Here is a 20,740-nt window from a genome sequence, read left to right as displayed (position 1 = left end):
GGTGATCATGGGCGGCGGTAGTCACTTACCATCAGGTGAGCCGCATGCTTGTTTGCTCCCTGTGTTGTAAAAAAAAAACTTATAGGTATAGTCGGTTTGTAGAACACTGATTCTGGCATAGTTAAAGAAAATGTCAAGTCGTTTATAACATATAGTGTATTTAACAAGTTGATCACAATATAAAAGTTGCATTAAAAACGATTCAGGACGCCATCTTGGCGGCGGCGGCTGCGGCGGCGGCCGCTGCCTTCTTCTTGACGGCCAGCGCTGTCCGCTGCTTGGCTTGGATCTTGGCTTTCTGACTTTTGGACAGCTTTCGTTTCTTGTTCGCCTCATTTGTCGCTGCTGTGAACAAAAAAGATTTGAACTTTATATAAAATTTTTGTGCAATTTAGAAAGGCAAAGAACAACTGGGCTTATGCCGGGGGTAAAGGGATTGTTAGTAATGGGGTGTAATAGCCACATTACTGGCAATATACTCTCTCAGGTTGACTTCCACGCGGTTCCCCCTGGAAACCATCATGGTTAATTCTTGTCAAATTCATCACGGTGGGCCAACCGACCTGCATTCATTTTCACCTATCATCTTCCACTGGTGCCTCGTCAGTATATATCAATAGCGCGGGCGAGATTACCAATCCATTTTCACCCATTAAAAAAAAAAAACTAGGCTTATGCCCAAAAAGTGTATGCTGATTTTGTCTCAGTAATGCCGCAGCACTGAATGTGTCGCTGTAGCCCACTCATACATAAACGATATATCTTCTCTGGAAAACACACTCTGTATCCTGAGGAGATAGAAAATATCGCTACAAAGAGCATCTTTAAATTCCTATCAATGATAGGAATTAGAAGCGAAGTTTAAAAATGGCGAACGCAAAAGATTACGGAAAGGTCTAGGAAAGGCTGTGGCACTTCTGGTAGTAACAGTGGTGGTCAATCTTCGAGTGTTGACAGTCACACACATACTAATGGCAGCGGGATTGAATAAAATAATTGTAATCAAATAACCAGTGATATGAACTACCGCAAGATGACGCCTAGTTCAGTAAAATATGTGGTGACCACCCAGAGATCTAGAGCAGAACTTTCAGCTATAAGCAAAAACATATCTAAGAGTGTGCTGGGAAAGATAAATAAATTAGCTACTGTTTACTGTTCCTTCCATAAGATTACAATAGTAAACTTATTATAGATACAAACAATTACAAGAAATGATCACACACAAAAAAAAAAAAACAGAGAAAACAATGGGCGGCCCTTACTGATCACTTGATTTACTGATCCTTCTGCAGACTCGGGGCCGTAGCTAGACCCAAGTTTAAGGTAGAGTAAAAGAACTTTTTGCTAAGGCAGAAGCTATAATTGAATCGAAAAAGCGAATCTGTCTAATTTTCTTGTGGCCTTAAATTTTGAATAGGGCATTGGGCCTTTTAAACTAGTGTTACCCCTCAATGCTCCCCCCCAGCAATATCTATGCGGGGACTCTTTAAAGCATCATGCCATACAACCCCATTCTCAAAGTCCTTCCCGTGCAAAATTTACTACACTCCATGCAACCGGGAGGCATCGAACAATAGAATTTTTTGAGAACACATTACTCGTTGTAAATGCAGCTCTGTTCGCCGCAGTGCGAGCAAGCTCGCCGAGCGTGTTGGCGAGCGCCGCGCCAAATCGCGAGCAGTCCGTCCTCGATGCTGAATGTGCACGGAGAGCCAGTGTTGCCAATCTGAAATTGTGAGGGGGAAAGGGATGGTCAGTAATGGGGTTAAATCCATTATTAGCAATATACCCTGTCAGGTCGATTTGCACGTGGTTCCCTCTGAAAACCATCGTGGTTAATTCTAGTTGAATTCGTCAGGATGGGCTAACTGACCTGCTTTCATCCTCATCTGTCATCTCGCACTGGTGCCCCGCCAGCGTATACCGATACCGAAAATGCAGGCGGGGTTACAATTCCATTATCATCCGTTAAAAAAAAGCTTTTCTCGAAAAATGAGATATCAAATGCAAAAGGAATTTGTGAAATCCGTCGGTTAGTTCCAGAGATCAGCGCGTACAAATAAATTCTTTTATTTTATTTCATTTTATTATATTATATTATATATATACGGCGGGCGTATGCCACTAGTAAATAGTACTTTAAAAGAAAAACCATTTTGAATGTTGAATTGACTGCTTTAAATTTTTATTTACCCATCATTAGTAATTTCCATTTAGACACTTCATTTAGATTTAGACGACAAATTAGTTGGCACGTCGCCATGTAACCAACGCCAATGTATGATTTATTACCGCTTTCCACTTTAACATAGAAACTACATTTTAAAACTTATTTAAGCATACAATCTACAGTAGAATCTCGATGATCCAAACGTCGATTATCCGAATAATCGATTATCCGGACTTATTTTTCACAAAATGGTATTTGATAACTAAAATATCTTTATAGTTCGTAATTTTTTATATCGTATTGTCTAAATGACGATGGTAAAACCTAGGGTTAATATAAAATACCAGAGGGAGACTTTGTACAAATGTCGTTTGCTTGGGCACTTCTGTCCAATTCGTGTTTCTACCGTGAAGCAGTTGTGTTTGCATGGCTGTGTTTCGGTTTGAAGGTTGGGATATGGCAGTGAATTTACAGGGTACAGAGAAATCATATCTGAGTCCTCAGAAATGGCAACGCACGGAGGTCTCATGAGCAAAACAGTATACTCTGTTATGTCCATGTCTATAGGCGACGGTTACCACTTTCCATCAGGTGGGCACGTCAGCTTGTTTGCCATTCTAAGTTGTATAAAAAAATTAAATTTAACACAATACAAAACATAATAAAAAAAATATTAAAATTCAATTATATATTGTTTGATTTCATTTTGAAATTAATTATCCGGATTTTAGATTATACAGAGTATCCTTGATTTTATTTGATTCGGATAATCAGTACTGATCCATAGCGTCAGGACTGGATCAAAACCTAGATCGTTTATGTACCTATAAAGTCATATCAATGTTTATTAATTCAGCGCAGTAAGGAAATTGTTTGTTATTCAAAAAGGTTATAAGAATCCCATGCTGTAGTAGCCTCTTGGAAAACCTCGGCAGGGAGCTCATTCCATAACCTGAGCTTCCGTGGGAGGAAACATCTCTGCAATCGCATTGTACACGACCATTCAGGCTCTAAAGTATGGGAGTGAACTCCCTGTCGATGGCATGGGCATCGTATTGAACAATTCCTCTGAAAACAATCCGTTGTACAAGTGGTAGAACACGCAGAGTGAGGCAAAATCTCTCCTAAGACTTAAGGGTTCGATACTGCCTGCAAGCCTGGGATCATCGACAATTCTCATAGCTCGTCGTTGCACCGAGTCGAAGGGTTAAAGCTGGTACTTATCTTATCTTATTTTTTCGCATATGGGGTCAGCTAAGCCGATGCACGTCGACCCATACGGATCTTTTGTACTTCCCCCTGTTTTATACCATCATTTTATAGATCCTATGTGTTACCCTAATGATATCCCGCGGTTTAAGATATCTGTAGTCCCCTGGCTCTGGATGGAAGCTGGTACTTAGGTATATGATCTATGGTTAGCTGCAAATGCAATAAATAGTGTGCTAACCGGCCAGCCAACTCCTGTTGTTCAGGGTCCAGGTCGCAGGTGAATGTGGTGGAATTCTTGCTCTTCCCCCCCAACGGCATCTGGAACCAACGTGACTATTTGAGAATATTTGTGAATATTCCTAATTTTTATATACAATAGCAAAGGGTATACGTCTCTTAAAACATCACCAAGAACCTACAGTTGCCAACCCGCCTGCCAAGCGTGGCAACTATGGGCAAAACACCCCTTATGGGGGAAGCTTATGTTATAAGTCAGTAATAAGTGAATGGATGAAATAAATTGCTGCTTTATAGCTAACAATATACCATCTTAAGTCGACTGCTCGCGAACTCTGGAAACCATCATGTAATTCATTATTATTATTCAGATTAATTCGTCACTACGTACGAACTGTCCTTATTTCATCCTCACCTATCATGTCGCCCTGGTACCTCGCCCGCGTATGCCGTACTGTATCTAATAAAAAAAACTTTCGAATTCTAAAAATTTGGGCATTTTATCACTGCGGATGGGGGGGGGGGATTACTAGTAATGCGGATTACCAGTCTCATTGCTAGCAATATACCCTATATTGCTAGCAATTGTCACGTCGGCCTCTACGTGGTCCCCCCTGAAGGCCATCATGCTGAATTCCAGGTGTATGCGGGGAGAAGGGATCGTTAGTAATGGGGATTAGTAGCCCCATTACTAGCAATATACCCTGTCAGGTCGACCACCACGTGGTTCCCCCTGGAATCCATCGTGATTGATTTATTATTAGATTCGTTACGGTGGGCTAACTGACCTGCTTCATTCTCACCTATCAACACTCACTGGTCCCTTCCAGCGTATACTGTTAGCGCAGGCACCCCGCCTGATTTTTTTATGGATGAATGATGAATGGTAACCCCTACCATACTACATAGAGAATATGATGCTATCCTAGTAATCACTCAATTTATTTAAATTTAAATGAACTTCAATAATTTATTTGCATTACACAATATAGGGAATAAGCAAGACTATAAATAAACCAGAGGGAGACTTGTTACAAAAGTCGTTTGCTTGGCCACCTCTGTCCCATTCGTGTTTCAACCGTGAAGCAGTTGTGTTTGCATGGCTGTGTTTCGGTTTGAACGGTGGGATATGGCAGTGAATTTACAGGGTACAGAGGAATAACACCTGAGTCCTCAGGAATGGCAACGCATGGGGAGTATCATGGGCGAAACAGTATACTCTGTTATGTCCACGGTACTGCTCATGTCTATAGGCGACGGTTACCACTTTCCATCAGGTGGGCCGTCAGCTTGTTTGCCATTCTAAGTTGTATAAAAAAAATGTAACGATATAGTTGTATGAGTACAGTAAAGCGGTCTTATTGCTGAGAGCGATCTTTACAAGACAACCTTTTTTTTTTAAATATTTACCTTAAAAGTCTGAGGACACAATCCGAAGAGATATCTTTCCAAAATTTGTTTCAGCTCCTCGGCAAACATCAGCGCGGGACCGCCTCCGTCGTTTATCTGTAAAGGGTCGTTAGATTTTTCATTACACAGTGACTTCATATTATTTTAATAATTAATCTACACTAATATTATAAAGAGGAAAGATTTGTATTTTTGTGTGTATATGTATGTTTGTAATGAATAAACTCAAAAACTACTTTGCCGATTTCAAAAATTATTTCACCATTAGAAAGCTACATTCACCCCGAATAACATAGGCTATATTTATTGCTAGAAAGCATTAGAGATCCTTACTAAAACTTTAGTAACGTAACTCAAGGTGTAGAAAAATGCTATAAAATATCTTTGGTCGCGTGCGCTGCGGAAACTATTGGTGATAGAACAAAAGTATGTTCTACAATATTGAAGGAAATATCAATAACTACAGAAAACTTCGCGACACTATATGTCCAACTATTATCGTTATGTCACAATAGCCACTTTTTAAAATGTTGTAAAAATGTCCACCCGTGCAAAGCCGGGGCGGGCCGCTAGTAATTTATATATTCTTTATTGCACTTGTAAACTACATTGTTAATGCATTTATAAATTATAATCGATATATCTTTTTTTTTTTTTCATTTATTTTGGTAAACCGACTAAACCGTCTTTCAAAAAAAACGTTCACGCTCACTTTTTTACTTTATCCGAGCAGTGAGTACTTTATATTATTCTCAATTTCGTGTACAATATAGTATATGTCATATATGTGTAAGTATATTTGTTATTCATATATATCTATTCGTTTATATATGTAATGTTAGTATGTATGTATATCAATAATCACTAGTACCGCATTCGTGTATTCTGACACTTCCCTATGGTTGATTGGGAGAGAATGCTTTTAGCATTAAGTCCGCCATGTACACACATATATGTACTAATGAATAAATAAATAAAGAAACAAACAATGATAAAATAAAGAACTTAAATGCATTGCAGGAAGTCAGTAGCAGGTGGGTTTTTTTTTTGATGGGTGAAAATGGTATGGTAACCCCGCCTGCGCTAACGGGATACGCTGGCGGAGCACCAGTGAAAGGTGATAGATGAGAATGAAAACACGCCAGTTAACCCATCATGATGAATTCATCAGAAATTAACCATGATAGTTTGCAGGGGGAACCGCGAGGAGGTCGACCTGGTTGGGTATATTGCTAGCAATGGGATTCTCAGTCTCCATTACTAACAATCCTTTTCCCCCCCAATATAGCAGGTGGGTTGGGACCGTCCCTTGTGGCAGTCTATGGGAGAGGCCTATGTCTAGCAGTGGACAGGTAATGGCTGAAATTGTATTGAAGATCATACCAGGCGTTAAGTGTCCACTGCTAAACATAGGTGTCCTTCATAAGGGGGTTTTTTCCAGTAGCTGTCAAGCTTAGTCGACAGAGTGGCAATCGCAGTTAGGCTTTGGAGATGTCTAACAGGTACGCTGCTGCTCATCTCTTAATCATTATGTTGCCCTAGTCGCCTCTTATGACACCCACTGGAAAGTAATGGGTGGTCCATTCTATGCCGGGACCACACGTCTAAAACTAATAATAATATATTTATCAACTGATACCATGATACCAGAGGGAGACTTTGTACAAAAGTCGTTTGCTTGGGTACCTCTGTCCCATTCGTGTTTCAACCGTGAAGCAGTTGTGTTTGCATGGCTGTGTTTCGGGTTAAAGGGTGGGATATGACGTGAATTTACAGGGTGCAGAGGAATAACACCCGAGTCCTCAGGAATGGCAACGCATGGGGAGTATCATGGGCGAAACAGTATACTCTGTTATGTCCACGGTACTGCTTATGTCTATAGGCGACGGTTACCACTTTCCATCAGGTGGGCCGTCAGCTTGCGTGCCATTCTAAGTAGTATAAAAAAAAATTCGAAATATGCACATAAAAATTAAATTATATTTTTACAGCGGTAATATCCAATATATTTTGTATCTCAGTTGACTTTATGCACAATAACGTCACCGGATATCCGGTCAATAACTAGTCGAAAATACATAAAACAATTTATTTTGTCCACATAATGACTACGTTTATTGTCAGCAAATTTTATTAATGATCGTAACAAAATTTACCAAATAATAATTTCAAAATATGTATAAATAAGAGGTTTTTTTTAATGGGTGATGATGGAATAGTAACCCCGCCTGCCCTAATAGTAGGTATATGTTGGCGTAGCACCAGTGAGGGATGATAGGTGAGGATGAAAAGACAGGTCAATTAGCCCATCGTGATGAATACACTTAGAATTCAGCACGATGATTTCCAGGGGGGACCACGTGGAGGTCGACCTGATTAGGTATATTTAGGTATACCTCGCAATAGGGTCCTTAGTCTTCATTATTAACATTCCCTCCCCCCTATAAATAACAGTCTACGCGGTAACTCTTCTCTTAGAATTCGTCTCAATGCCTCAATTAACTTCACAATGCATCTTCACTTGTCATGATTCCCTGGTACCACGACAGCGTATACCGATAGCGCAGGCGGGGTTATCATTCCATTTTCATCCATTAAAAACCGATTGATCTATATCTGTATACGCTTACGCCTAAATTAAGAGCTTTTTATACCACTGAGATGCCAAACAAGCATACGGCCCGACTGATGGTAAACGATGCAACACCAAGGGCATTAAGCGCGCATTGCCGACCCTGAAGAAACCTCTTTATCCCTTATCTACAGAACCCCATGCAGTAGTTTCTTGCATAAACCTTGGCAGGGAGCTTATTCATAACCTGAATGTTCGTAGGAAAAAACAGCTCTGAAACCGTGTTGTACGCGACCATCTAGGCTGTAGGATATGCACATAATCTTTAGATAATTCCATGAAACTGTATACATTATTGTCTGTGTTCACATAACCTCTTTCTAATGACGTATTTAAGTTGGCGCCAAAATGGAGGGATATAAAAGTTGATACATATGATTCATACAGAATATAAGTAGATGCCAAGTCAAATGTTTGAGTGTTTTCACGTATTTTTGGATACACACAACAATATAATAGTTTATTTTTACAAATACTTCTTGTTATTAATAGATTATTTATTTTTATTCACACACTATTATATATTATGAATGATAATATATTTTTTTTATCGTGCTACACTAGTTCACCGCCAACGTGAAACGAAACGTAAGCGGGGTTTGCCATTCTATTTTCATTCATTAAAAAAAATATCAAATGTCAATTATGAGCATTAACAGTTTTTTTTTTTTTATTTTGACAAAGTGCTAGTATAGTACAGCTCATTGTGTCACTAATTAAACAGGGAAAGGAACGAGGTATTAAAAAGGAAAGGTAAGAAATATTGGTATTAGTGATAGTTATTATTTGATATTATTAAAAAAAATAAAGGAACATAAGGAGTTATAGATCAAAAGGTATGAGGATGAGCTAACAGGCATGAAAAGAAAGTAGAAAAAAGGAATTTTTAATCGAATAAGAGATTACTAATAATTTATCTGCAATGAGAAAGGTAAAGGAACTAAATTATACAGCCTGGATAGATCCTCATTTATAAATAATTCATAATAGCACAGATTAATTATAATGGCAAACAAGATTGGCGTGAATGGACATCGTGACGCGGGATATTTATATATTAATATAAAAATCCCGTGTAACAGAGTCCGTTCACGCTAATCTTCGAAACTGTTCAACCGAATATAATGAATTTTTCTATATCAGAGGGCCTACCATGAAATGTTTTCCGAAATTTCGGATCCGAACGAAACAAAATTTTGATGTTAAAATTACATGATACGTACCGTTTAAAAATATTAAAAATACTAAAATATCGTTCCTTTGAACTTTTATGGTACGATTTATGACAAACGAATTTTTTTTTTTTATACAACTTAGAATGGCAAACAAGCTGACGGCCCACCTGATGGAAAGTGGGAACCGTCGCCTATAGACATGAGCAGTACCATGGACATAACAGAGTATACTGTTTCGCCCATGATACCCCCCATGCGTTGCCATTCCTAAGGACTCAGGTGTTATTCCTCTGTACCCTGTAAATTCACGCCGTATCCCACTCTTCAAACCGAAACACAGCCATGCAAACACAACTGCTGCACGGTTGAAACACGAATGGGACAGAGGTACCCAAGCAATCGACTTTTGTACAAAGTCTCCCTCTGTTAAGCTCCATTTACAGGATCGATTTCGGTACGAACAAAAACACGAAATTGAGCGCGAAAATTCGGAATTTCATTTCATGGTAGACCCCCTGTTCTGTTTGCTTCAAGTTGAGAGATACGATCATTTTTATCCGGATGAAATTTTTTTTTTTTTTAACCGATAGTAAATGAATCACTAACCGTCATCAGCCAATAGACAAGAACAGAATAAAAATTGCAGAATGTTTGAATTGAAATGTGTTTGTTTGTATTTGTAAACTTGCCACGAAATGCGTAACAGTAAAACACAGAGTAAGGATAGTACTTGCGCTGTAAAACTATTTTTCTCAAACATGCTTGGAAATGTGAGCATTATTTTGACAATCTTCTTCGTGATAAATCAAAATTGCCGTACTGGCCAGATACATGCGGGCAGCGGCCGGCACAAGTTGTATGAAAATCCATATCTGTCGTATTTTGCGGCCAGATAAATTACTATGTAAACTCATATCTGTCCTGTAATTTAAAAATGGAATGATCTTTTTCTTCGAAACATGGCTACCAAGGAGGTAACTAATAATAGGTTTTATTTAAATTTCTATTCTTTTCTATTCCATACTATTCCATCCCATCCCATCCCATCCCTTTCCATTATATTCATTAGAGTGTCATGGTTTGCAAGCATCACTGCGTGATTCTATAAAGAATTTATGAAATCATTTATTTCAATGATTAATTGATGGATGGAAAACACTACAGAAAAGACAGATTACAGATTTTGCTGTAAAATTAACCTTTAGTTCATACTACTTATCAGAGGGAGACTTTGTACTAAAATCGTTTGCTTGGGCAACTCTGTCCTATTCGTGTTTCTACCGTGAAGCAGTTGTGTTTGCATGGCTGTGTTTCGGTTACAAGGGTGGGATATGGCAGTGAATATACAGGGTACAGAGGAATAACACCTGAGTCCTCAGGAATGGCAATGCATGGGGGGTATCATGGGCGAAACAGTTATGTTATGTCCATGGTACTGCTCATGTTTATAGGCGACGGTTACCACTCTCCATCAGTTGGGCCGTCAGCTTGTTTGCCATTCTAAGTTGTATAAAAAAAGAAAATATCGCCCGTTGAAAAAATACAAATTGTTTATTTGTACTCTCCCTTGTTTTTAATGCAAAATCTAGGTTATTTTGCAATTATTTGTTTATTTTCATCCAACAATTTCTTGGCTGAATTGCAGATTTCATCGCCACTAGTAAAGTGTACGGATTTATTTTTGTAAACATCATTTCATTTCTCGAATCGTAAACTTATTGCCAATTAAAATAAATCCTTCAGTATATATTTACTTTATTCACGCTGGATTCTAATATACTCTGTAGAGTGTATGGGAGCGGTCGACAGGTGCCCCAGATAGAGGATTTTTTCAATTTGATTAAAACAAAAAATGTTCATTTCATTTCATTTATTTTGTGATACATTGGGAAACAGTACATAACAATGGATGGTAAAACAAGATAAGTCCATGATCAACGCCATCTATCGAGGTATATAAATTCACAAACATATATATATATATATATATATATATATATATATATATATATATATATATATATATATATAATTGAATTTTAATATTTTCTTATTATGTTTTGTGTTGTGTAAAATTAAAATTTTTTATACAACTTAGAATGGCAAACATGCTGACGGCCCACCTGACCTGATGGAAAGTGGTAACCGTCGCCTGTCGCCTGTAGACATGAGCAGTACCATGGACATACAGCCCATGATACCCCCCATGCGTTGCTATTCCTGAGGACTTAGGTGTTATTCCTTTGTACCCAGTAAATTCATGCCACCATGTGGTTTCATAGTTGTAATATGAAAGTCCAACTTAAGATCTGATGTATGTTTTACCTCGATACGCCATGTACAAGTGTTTTATATCATTATTTTGTCCTATTTCTGAAATCCTGTCGTGCAACGTCTGTGCAATCTTATACACGAATCAAACACGAAGTTATTAAAGTAATAATACTCGGTAAGTGACTACATGCATGATCCTAGGTTTATATCGGCAGTTCGCCAAATCTTGAAATAATTATAAATAATGTACTTTAACACCAAATAACATGGTATTTACTTTGAACTACAACGTCGTTGGTTATAATGAAAATCATGTTGGAGCTATGTTCAATCAGTCATCTGTCATTCAATCAATCTGTCAATCAATCAATCAATCTATCTATCTATCATGGCTTTTGGCCATAGCACAATATCAGTGTTTCGCTCTCAAAAGAGCTTGAATAAACTGAGTTGGAGGGGGGATTGTTAATAATGCGAATTTATTATAAGTATATATATATATATATATATATATATATATATACTTATAATAAATCTGTAAAGAGGTTAATTCTGTGCACGAAATATATTTCCAAAATAAGTAATCGATACCGATGCCAAAAATGCAATCAGTAAAATTTTTGTCTGTCTGTCTGTATGTTCGTTATAGAAACAAAAACTACTCGATGGATTTTAACGAAACTTGGTACAATTATTCTTCATACTCCTGGGCAGGTTATAGTATACTTTTCATCACGCTACGATCAATAGGAGCAGAGCAGTGAAGGGAAATGTTGGGAAAACGTGAGAAGTTACTCCATTTTTAAGCTTCCTTCGCGTGCGCAGCCTTAATGGCCACTCTTTAAAATGTAAAAATGTCCACCCGCGCGAAGCCGGAACGGGGTGCTAGTGTTTAAATATGTTTATACAGCCGAGTTTCTTGCCCGTTCTTCTCGGCTGAAATTGCGTTCCGAATGGGCGGCAATGTAAAAAATTTTAAATCTTATACGTTTATTTTAAATAAAATTATTTGTCTTTCTTTCGTTCTTTATGGCAGAATATGGCGCAGGCATCATTCGCCAAACAGACTGAAAAACTCGAGTGTAACTGTTGAATAAAAACTGGCAACGTGCCAATAAGTATGTAACTATAGTAATAAATAGTGAATGAATAATACCTATGCAATAAATAAGCTTGTTGATTTTTTTGGGGTAAAAGTTAAAAATACTCCCAATATTTCTCGTAATTATTTAATTGAAATGAGCGTACAATCGACACGGGTGTAACCTAATACAATATAATCGCGACTGGCTATGACCGAGCGGCAGCGGACGGTGCATCGTGCAGCGAAACGATGCGTCACCAAATTTGTTAGACGACTCTCAGGTAAGTGCATCACAGATAGTTCGGCCAACCGCATACTACGGGTTTCGCCCGAGTATGCTTATGAATTAAAAGGACCCAGCGACCCGAAGGTCGTCGCCTCCGGAGTTGAAGCCGGGGTAGAGGGGTTTACCCCGAGGCCCCTACCTCGCCCGCCCACACTACAAGGCGGACTAAGAGAAGACCATTGATGATGATGATGATGAATTAAATTAATGTTGTACAATAATCATTGTATGTATATATAAGTATAGCGTGTGTATATAATAAGAGTATAAATGTATATATATTTATATTATTATAGTTATATATGTGAATATAATTTAATAAAATATAAAATGTATAAATCTGTAAATATGAAATTTAAGTCACCTACAATTTTTTTATACATGCAAACTGGGATACACTGGTGGGGTCAAGCACGCATCTACTATTGTGAACGCGACAGGCATGCCCGTAATCATAATAGAGTTGGGACAGGGAGAAAGCATTGGACAACCTGCTCTGATGGAATGCTCCGTACAGTATGCCAGCGCCGAGGAATGACCACCGGCCGAACTGTAATTGAATATTTACACACATACACAACTTTTTTTTTTTACAACGCAGGGGGCAAACGAGCATGCGGCACACCTGATGGTAAGTGACTACCGCCGCCCATGATCACCCACAACACCAGCGGCATTGCAGGTGTGCCGCTGGCCTTTTAAAAAGGAATATGCTCTTTTCTTGAAGGTTACAATGTCGTATCGGTTCGGAAATACTGCTGCTGGAAGTTGATTCCAAAGAATGGTTGTGCGTGGAAGAAAGTGCCTTGAAAAACGCACGGTGGAAGACCGCCACTCGTCCAGATGATTGGAATGAAACTTTAGTTTGTGGCGGGTTGTACGGTGGTGAAAATCAGCAGCAGGTATCAATCCGAACAATTCCTCAGAACACTCCCCATGATAAATTCGGTAGAAGATGCACAGAGATGCAACATCTCTGCGCAGTTTCAGTGGGTCAAGTCGGACAGTAAGTTGTGACGGGGAGAAAGCATTGGACAACCTGCTCTGGTGGAATGCTCCGTACAGTATGCCAGCGCCGAGGAATGACCACCGGCCGAACTGTAATTGAATATTTACACACATACACAACTTTTTTTTTTACAACGCAGGGGGCAAACGAGCATGCGGCTCACCTGATGGTAAGTGACTACCGCCGCCCATGATCACCCACAACACCAACGGCATTGCAGGTGTGCTGCCGGCCTTTTAAAAGGGAATATACTCTTTTCTTGAAGGTTACGTTGTCGTATCGGTTCGGAAATACTGCTGCTGGAAGTTGATTCCAAAGAATGGTTGTATGGTAACTATGGCAACTTACTATTTTGTATTGTGTCCCTGGTGACCTGTAATACAGGTATAATACCTATCTCGGGTAGCAGTCTCTCACAATTATATTTACAATTTGATTATTTTAATATAAACATGTCTCATTGTATTTCACTGTGATGAATTGGGAAGAGAAAATAAATCTATTATTAACCGTCGTAATTAATTCGTAATTAATAATTATTATTAATATTGTTACTGCGAACTACCAGTCTCATTGCTAACAATATGCTTTATCAGGTCGAGCTCTCCGTGGTCCCCCTCACCCTCGACACCATCCTGCTGAATTCCAGGTGTATTCATTCAACAAAATATTGTATTGGGTTGACTGGAAGAGATCACTTTTAAAGATATGAAATGAAATGTTTATTTGTTTATTTATTTATTTAATACTTTATTGTACACATTAGTTATAAAAATATGACAGAGGTAAACAAAAGTACAAAGGCGAGCTTAACTCTGATAGAGTTTTCTTCCAGCAAACCCAAAGTGGAAAGGAGCGTCAATGTCAGCGGATACAGCAGTGTACAATTTTTAAACAGCCAAAATTAAATTAATTAGATTATATTATATAGTACAAATACACACATACATATACATAAATATATACCTACATCTATGCATAAAACTACATATACATACACATATACATACAATATACCTACACATATAGATAAATAAATATGTGTTCATAGAGATAGAAGATGCTCTTTAAGTCTACTCTTAAAAATATTTAGGGATTGACTCTCACGGATAGATATGGGAAGAGAATTCCACAATCTAGCAGCATGGACGGTAAAAGATCCACTATAGCGCGTAGATGAGTGTGAAGGGAGTTTGAGGATAAGAAGAAAATGTTATTTATTTGCTGTGAATGTGATACATAATGGGTTGGAATCCATGACAACAAGTATCTTGCATATGCTGCCAGTTTGGCATGCAACATTTTTATACATAATCCATAATATTTGTCTATTTTTTTTTTATACAACTTAGAATGGCAAACAAGCTGACGGCCCACCTGATGGAAAGTGGTAACCATCGCCTATAGACATGAGCAGTACCGTGGACATGACAGAGTATACTGTTCTGTCCATGTTACCCCCCATGCGTTGTCATTCCTGAGGACTCAGGTGTCATTCCTCTGCACCCAGTAAATTCACAGCCATATCCCACGATTTGGCTGTGAAGTTACAGGGTACAGAGGAATAACACCTGAGCCCTCAGGACGTGGTACTGCTCATGTCTATAGGCGACGGTTAACACTTTAAGAACAGATATAGGAACGGTTAAGAACCAGATGTATTATCGAATCCAGGTCTTTGCTATTTACTATTTTTTTTTTAACAGAAACTAACAGCTGTTACCAGGAAAATCTATAAAAAACGCGCGAGCTACAGTAATTTTTTATTAAGTTCATAAAAATGCGGTTAAAGAAACAAATTAGAATAATGTATTGTTTATGATATGAAGCTTTGATTATACATTGTCTATGGTACCGCTCGATCTAGGGTTGCCAAAATAATTAAATATCAGTTTCTTGGTCGCTTTTTCTTACGCGTAGATTTTAGATGTAGGACTACCAGAGGGAGACTTTGTACAAAATTCGTTTGCTTGGCCACCCCTGTTCCATTCGTGTTTCAACCGTGAAGCATTTGTGTTTGCATGGCTGTGTTTCGGTTTGAAGGGTGGGATATGGCAGTGAAATTAGAGGATACAAAGGCATAAAATCTTAGTTCTCGAGAATGGCAACGCATGGGGGGTATCATGGGTGAAACAGTGTACTCTGTTATGTCCATGGTACCGCTCATGTCTATAGGCGACAGTTACCACTTTTTATCAGGTGGGCCGTCAGCTTGTTTACCATTCTAAGTTGCATAAAAAAAAACATCATCTTCCTACTTTTATCTCAACCAGTAAGGACTGGTCTGCTCAAGTATACTGTGATTAATTGTAGCTTTGTAATGTTTTATTTTCTTTCTTTTTATTAAATATTTAGTTTGTGGTAGTCATTTTATCCATTCGCATTTTTGTTGCAAACTTAACTTTTATTTTAAAAAAGGAAACAGCTGAGTTCCTTGCCCGTTCAGCTGAAATTACGTTTTGAATTGGACGATATATTCATAAAAAAATTACTAATTATAAAAAAATCTCATTTTTATTACAGGTAATAAACATAAAAACATACATACAAATTGAGAATTCTCTTCTTATTGAAGTAGATTAAAAATTCACCATTTTTGGATAGTTTTTATACATTTTTCCATCCTTAAATTTGTATTCTATAATTACAATTCTATTTTTACAATAATTTCAATAAATAAAATACAATTGGTAACATATATTTTTCTGCTGTGACTGTGGCAGCCCTACTTATTTGCACCAATGGCCATAGACAAAGATTTTCGAGTACATTTTTTTTAAACGTCATTTCGCGCTTTATTATAAAGTGTCACAATAAAATATGTATTCGAAATAGATTTCAATGTCGTTGTAACATTATGTTTTTGGTTGTGACGACAGTGTTTGCGTGAATTGGGAAAAATCTAGAATAATTTTAGTACACAACAATATGTGGGCACGTTATAGTGCTGTCATAAATTTGCTGAATATTAAAAATAAATGTCAACTTTCATATTGTAATAGTGATATTTAGAGACAAACAAAATGGCTGCCACCTGACTGCCCACCTGATTTGTTAGTCTTCAACCGATTACAAACAGAAGGAGGTTATCAATTCGGTGGTATTTTTTTTTTAATGTTTGTTACCTCTTAACTATTTTTGATTGGTTTATTGGTAATGCGGACTACGAGTCTCATTGCTAGCAATATACCGATATAATATTGATCTTCACGTAGTCCCTCCAGGAAACCATCTTGCTGAATTACAGGTGTATTCATCACGATTGAGTAACTGGGGTTTTTTTTAATAGATGATAATGAAATGGTAGCCCCACCTATGCTAACGGTATACGCTGACGGAGCACCAGTGAAGGATGATAAGTGAGAATGAAAAAACAGGTCAGTTAGCCCTTCGTGATGAATATACAAGTACCTGGAATTCAGCACGATGGTTTCCAAGGGGGACCACATGGAGGTCGACCTGACAGGATATATTGCTAGCAATGAGACTGCTAATCCACATTACTAACAATCCCTTCCCCCACCCATACTAACATATTAACCCCATAGAAATTTTATCAAAATCTTAATTTTTAGACCAAAATATTGTGCGTGTTCTACCGCTTGTATAAAGAAATATGCTCAGAGGAATTGTTCAATATGATGCCCACGGCCACATTCTACCATCATACAGCTCGCCATCGACAGGGAGTTCGCTCTCATACCTTAAAGCCTAGATGGTCGCAGTACAGCGCGGTTTCAGAGGTGTTTTCTCCCACAAACGCTCAGGTTAAAGAATTCAGGTTTTTCCAAGTTACTACAGCATGAACTTCTTCCAAAAAGGGGTAAACAGGTTTCATCAGGGTCAACAACGCGCGCGTGATGCCTTAGTATCGTAGGCGTTTATAGGCTACGGTAGCCGCGTATCATCAGGTAAGCCGTATGCTTGAAATAATTAGTTTTGTTAATTATGACAGAAATAATTATTCCATTAAAAACTTTGATTTATAAACCAAAATTCTCAATCGATATATAATTTGTATAGCACTAATCTGTAAGTATGTCTTTTCAGATAAGAAAAAAAAATCAATTTTTCAAATCTGTTATTGGAAGATTGTTTTTTTTTTAATTTTTTTTATTATGTTAGTTCCATTGTGGAACAGGCTAAGGTTGGAGACCATGCTGCCTAGTCTTCAATATGATAAATTATCTGGAATTTTTTTTTTCAGATAAAAAAAAATACAATGTTCCAAAAAATTGTTCCAAAAAAAAAATATAATCGAACTATAAAAAAATATATCCTAAGAACCTATTTCTTCTTGAAGTAGGTTGGAATTTGTAACCAGGTAATGAATGTATGTTACATGGGACATATTTAAGAAAAATTTATATAAAGATTTTAATAAGAAAATAGAAGGTGAAACAGTAATTTAAAAAAAATCTGTCTGTCTACATGATGTTGGCGTTACGCAAAAACTACTGCAGTAAATTGTATTCAGTTTTTAAATTTATATTTCCAAAGGTTCAACTTAAAGACTGACGTATATTTCATCTCGATACGCCATCTAGTTGTGGTATATATCATTGGTTCTCCCTGTGAAATCCAATCGAACGAAGTAGCGAGCAAATAGCTAGTAATATTTTTTTTTTCTAAATCTGGCAATCTAAATCTAAATCTAAATCTTGCTGCATGCCTCCTTAGTTATTTTCAAGATTTTATTTTTATTGTATTTTTATACTTTTGTTTTTACAATTGTCACTGTCTTTTTTCCTTAGTCTGTCTTTCATGGTTTTCTATATTATAGTTATTTTCCTTTAAACCTATTGTTTAATTACATCAAATACATCAACATACAGTCTATAATATCGCCCACAGGCAATTGAGGAGATGTTTTGATTTCTTAAAAAAAAAAGGGACTTATAACCATAGATTAAGAATAGTAACTACTGAAATTCTCTTTCTAAGTTCATAATAGATTACCTTTTGTGATTTCTGATTGTTGATTTTCTGTACAGGTTGTAGAGGGTCTTCAGAAACCGGTAGATTCTCAGTGGATTCGCTTTCTGCTGATTTGCAACTACCCGTAACACACAATGTAATCAGCAAGAACAGCACAAAAAGTCTTAACGAAACCATTTCGGACGCCATTTAAAAAGTTTTCTAATTAAAAATATATTAAAAAAATTTATTACGAAATTATTTTATATAGTTTCGACTATAATAAAATTCTAAAAAATAATTTCATTTTATTTTTAAAACTTATTAATTAAATGGAATATTTTTTTTAAATTTAAAACAAATTCACGTAAGTTTTTTTTTTTATTTATTTATCTATGCATGCATTCGAAAGTCTGTACATTGAAAAGCGCGGGAAACTTCGAGCTGTCAAACCGTAATGGCGGACTCCAGGCGACTGGAGAATATCAGACTGCAAGACGCACGTTATTTTTAGCGGATTGACGGGGCGTCGAGTATTAACGAGTCCGAATGCGTCAATAAACGCTATCTTGAGACATACATTGCTTATTTACTCGCGTGAGACTCACAGAACAACGGTTTTTATCGCTCTAGGCAGCAGGTGGCCCATACTGCCATAAATCATTTCTGTTTAATAATTCAAAAGCTTTTAAAGATTATTTTTAAAGATTTATCACGATTAGTAATGAGTCTAATTGAGAAAACCGTTATAGTTTTTTTTTTTATTAATATGCAGGCGGGGTTACCATTCCATAATCACCCATTAAAAAATATCACTTTTTCTTTTATACAACTAAGAATGGCAAACAAGCTGACGGCCCACCTGATGGAAAGTAGTAACCGTCGCCTATAGACATGAGCAGTACCATGGACATAACAGAGTATACTGTTTCGCCCATGATAGCCCCCATGCGTTGCCATTTCTGAGGACTCAGGTGTTATTCCTCCGTACCCAGTAAATTCACGCCATATCCCACCCTTCAAACCGAAACACAGCCATGCAAACACAACTGCTTTACAGTTGAAACACGAATGGGACAAAGGTACCCAAGCAATCGACTTTTGTACAAAGTCTCCCTCTGGTAAACGTATTACTAATACTTGCGATTATCTCGAATTAATGGAAATGATATATTTAAATGAAACTGAACTTGTAATTTTATAAATTATGAATGAATTATCAATATTATAAAGACCACCAAGAGACTTTGTACAAAAGTCGACTGCTTGGGTACCTCTGTCCCATTCGGGTTTTAACCGTAAAGCAGTCGTGTTTGCATGGCTGTGTTTCGGTTTGAAGGGTGGGATATGGCGTGAATTTACAGAGTACAGAGGAATAACACCTGCGTCCTGGTGGGTATCATGGGCGAAACAGTATACTCTGTTATGTCCATGGTACTGCTCATGTCTATAGGCGATTGTTTGCTATTCTAAGTTGTATAAAAAACAATATTTTTTGGGGTCGACGTAAGTAATATGTTTTTATCCATATTACAAAAAGATTTGGCCTATAGTTTTACGACCGGCCGACTGCGGGGGGGAAAGGGATTGTTAGTAATCGGGTCTTACTGCCCCATTGCTAACAATACACCTTATCAGGTCGACCTCATTGTGGTTCCCCCTGTAAACCATCGTGGTTAATTCTAGTGCAATTAGTCACAATGGGCTTACTGACCTGCTTTCATCGTTACCTATGATCCCTCACTGGTGCCCCACCGGTGTATACCGTTAGCGCAGGCGAGGTAACCATCTCATTACCACACATTAAAAAAAACCGGCCGACTGCCTGACGTCAACCCTCTTTGGGTAGGTGGAAAGGGATTGTTAGTAATGGAGACTGAGAATCCCATTGCTAGCAATATACCCAACCAGGTGGACCTCCTCGCGGTTCCCCCTGGAAACTATCATGGTTAATTCCCGATGAATTCATCATGATGTGCTAACTGGCCTGTTTTCATTTTCATCTATCACCCTTCACTGGTGCTCCGCCAGCGTATCCCGTTAGCGCAGGCGGGGTTACCATACCATTTTCACCCATAAAAAAAACCCTCTTTGGGCGGCAAATAATACTTTTGGCGGGAGCGACGACAGTAACACCCACTTCGAACATTATACAATTATCAAATGTCCATTTGTTAAATCCACACCCACGTTACATCATGTAGACTAGGCTCTCACTCCTGAGCCAAATATCATGCGTTTTAATGCAAGTGGCGATGCACCAATTTCGTGTTTATTGCTTTTACTGCAAGGTGGGTGAATCGTAAATTGTTAGGTTGCGTTTCGCCTCAT

At 37.7% G+C, this 20,740-nt stretch overlaps 1 protein-coding gene across 2 annotated transcripts; it reads right to left on the bottom strand.

The window, feature by feature from the left end:
- Nucleotides 1-138: 138 nt before the first annotated feature.
- On the bottom strand, nt 139-18,989 carry LOC128201682 (uncharacterized). Of its 2 annotated transcripts, none has more exons than XM_052899367.1 (5): nt 18,452-18,989; nt 5,033-5,128; nt 3,624-3,718; nt 1,602-1,729; nt 139-345 (listed from the first exon to the last, which is right to left on the bottom strand). In XM_052899367.1, the coding sequence occupies exons 1-5, from the start codon at nt 18,617-18,619 to the stop codon at nt 203-205; spliced, it is 630 nt and encodes a 209-aa protein (XP_052755327.1). In that variant the 5' UTR covers nt 18,620-18,989; the 3' UTR covers nt 139-202. The 2 variants fall into 2 exon arrangements, with proteins under 2 accessions (XP_052755327.1, XP_052755328.1); XM_052899368.1 differs by having other exon boundaries at nt 3,624-3,703; nt 18,452-18,979.
- Between the last annotated feature and the right edge of the window lie 1,751 nt (nt 18,990-20,740).

This window comes from Galleria mellonella, unplaced genomic scaffold (genome assembly GCF_026898425.1).
Source record: "Galleria mellonella isolate WM207_F2 unplaced genomic scaffold, CSIRO_AGI_GalMel_v1 utg121, whole genome shotgun sequence".
Lineage (NCBI taxonomy): Eukaryota > Metazoa > Arthropoda > Insecta > Lepidoptera > Pyralidae > Galleria > Galleria mellonella.
The sequence above is the reverse complement of the archived record's forward strand: the minus strand, read 5'-3'. Positions and strand labels throughout refer to the sequence as shown.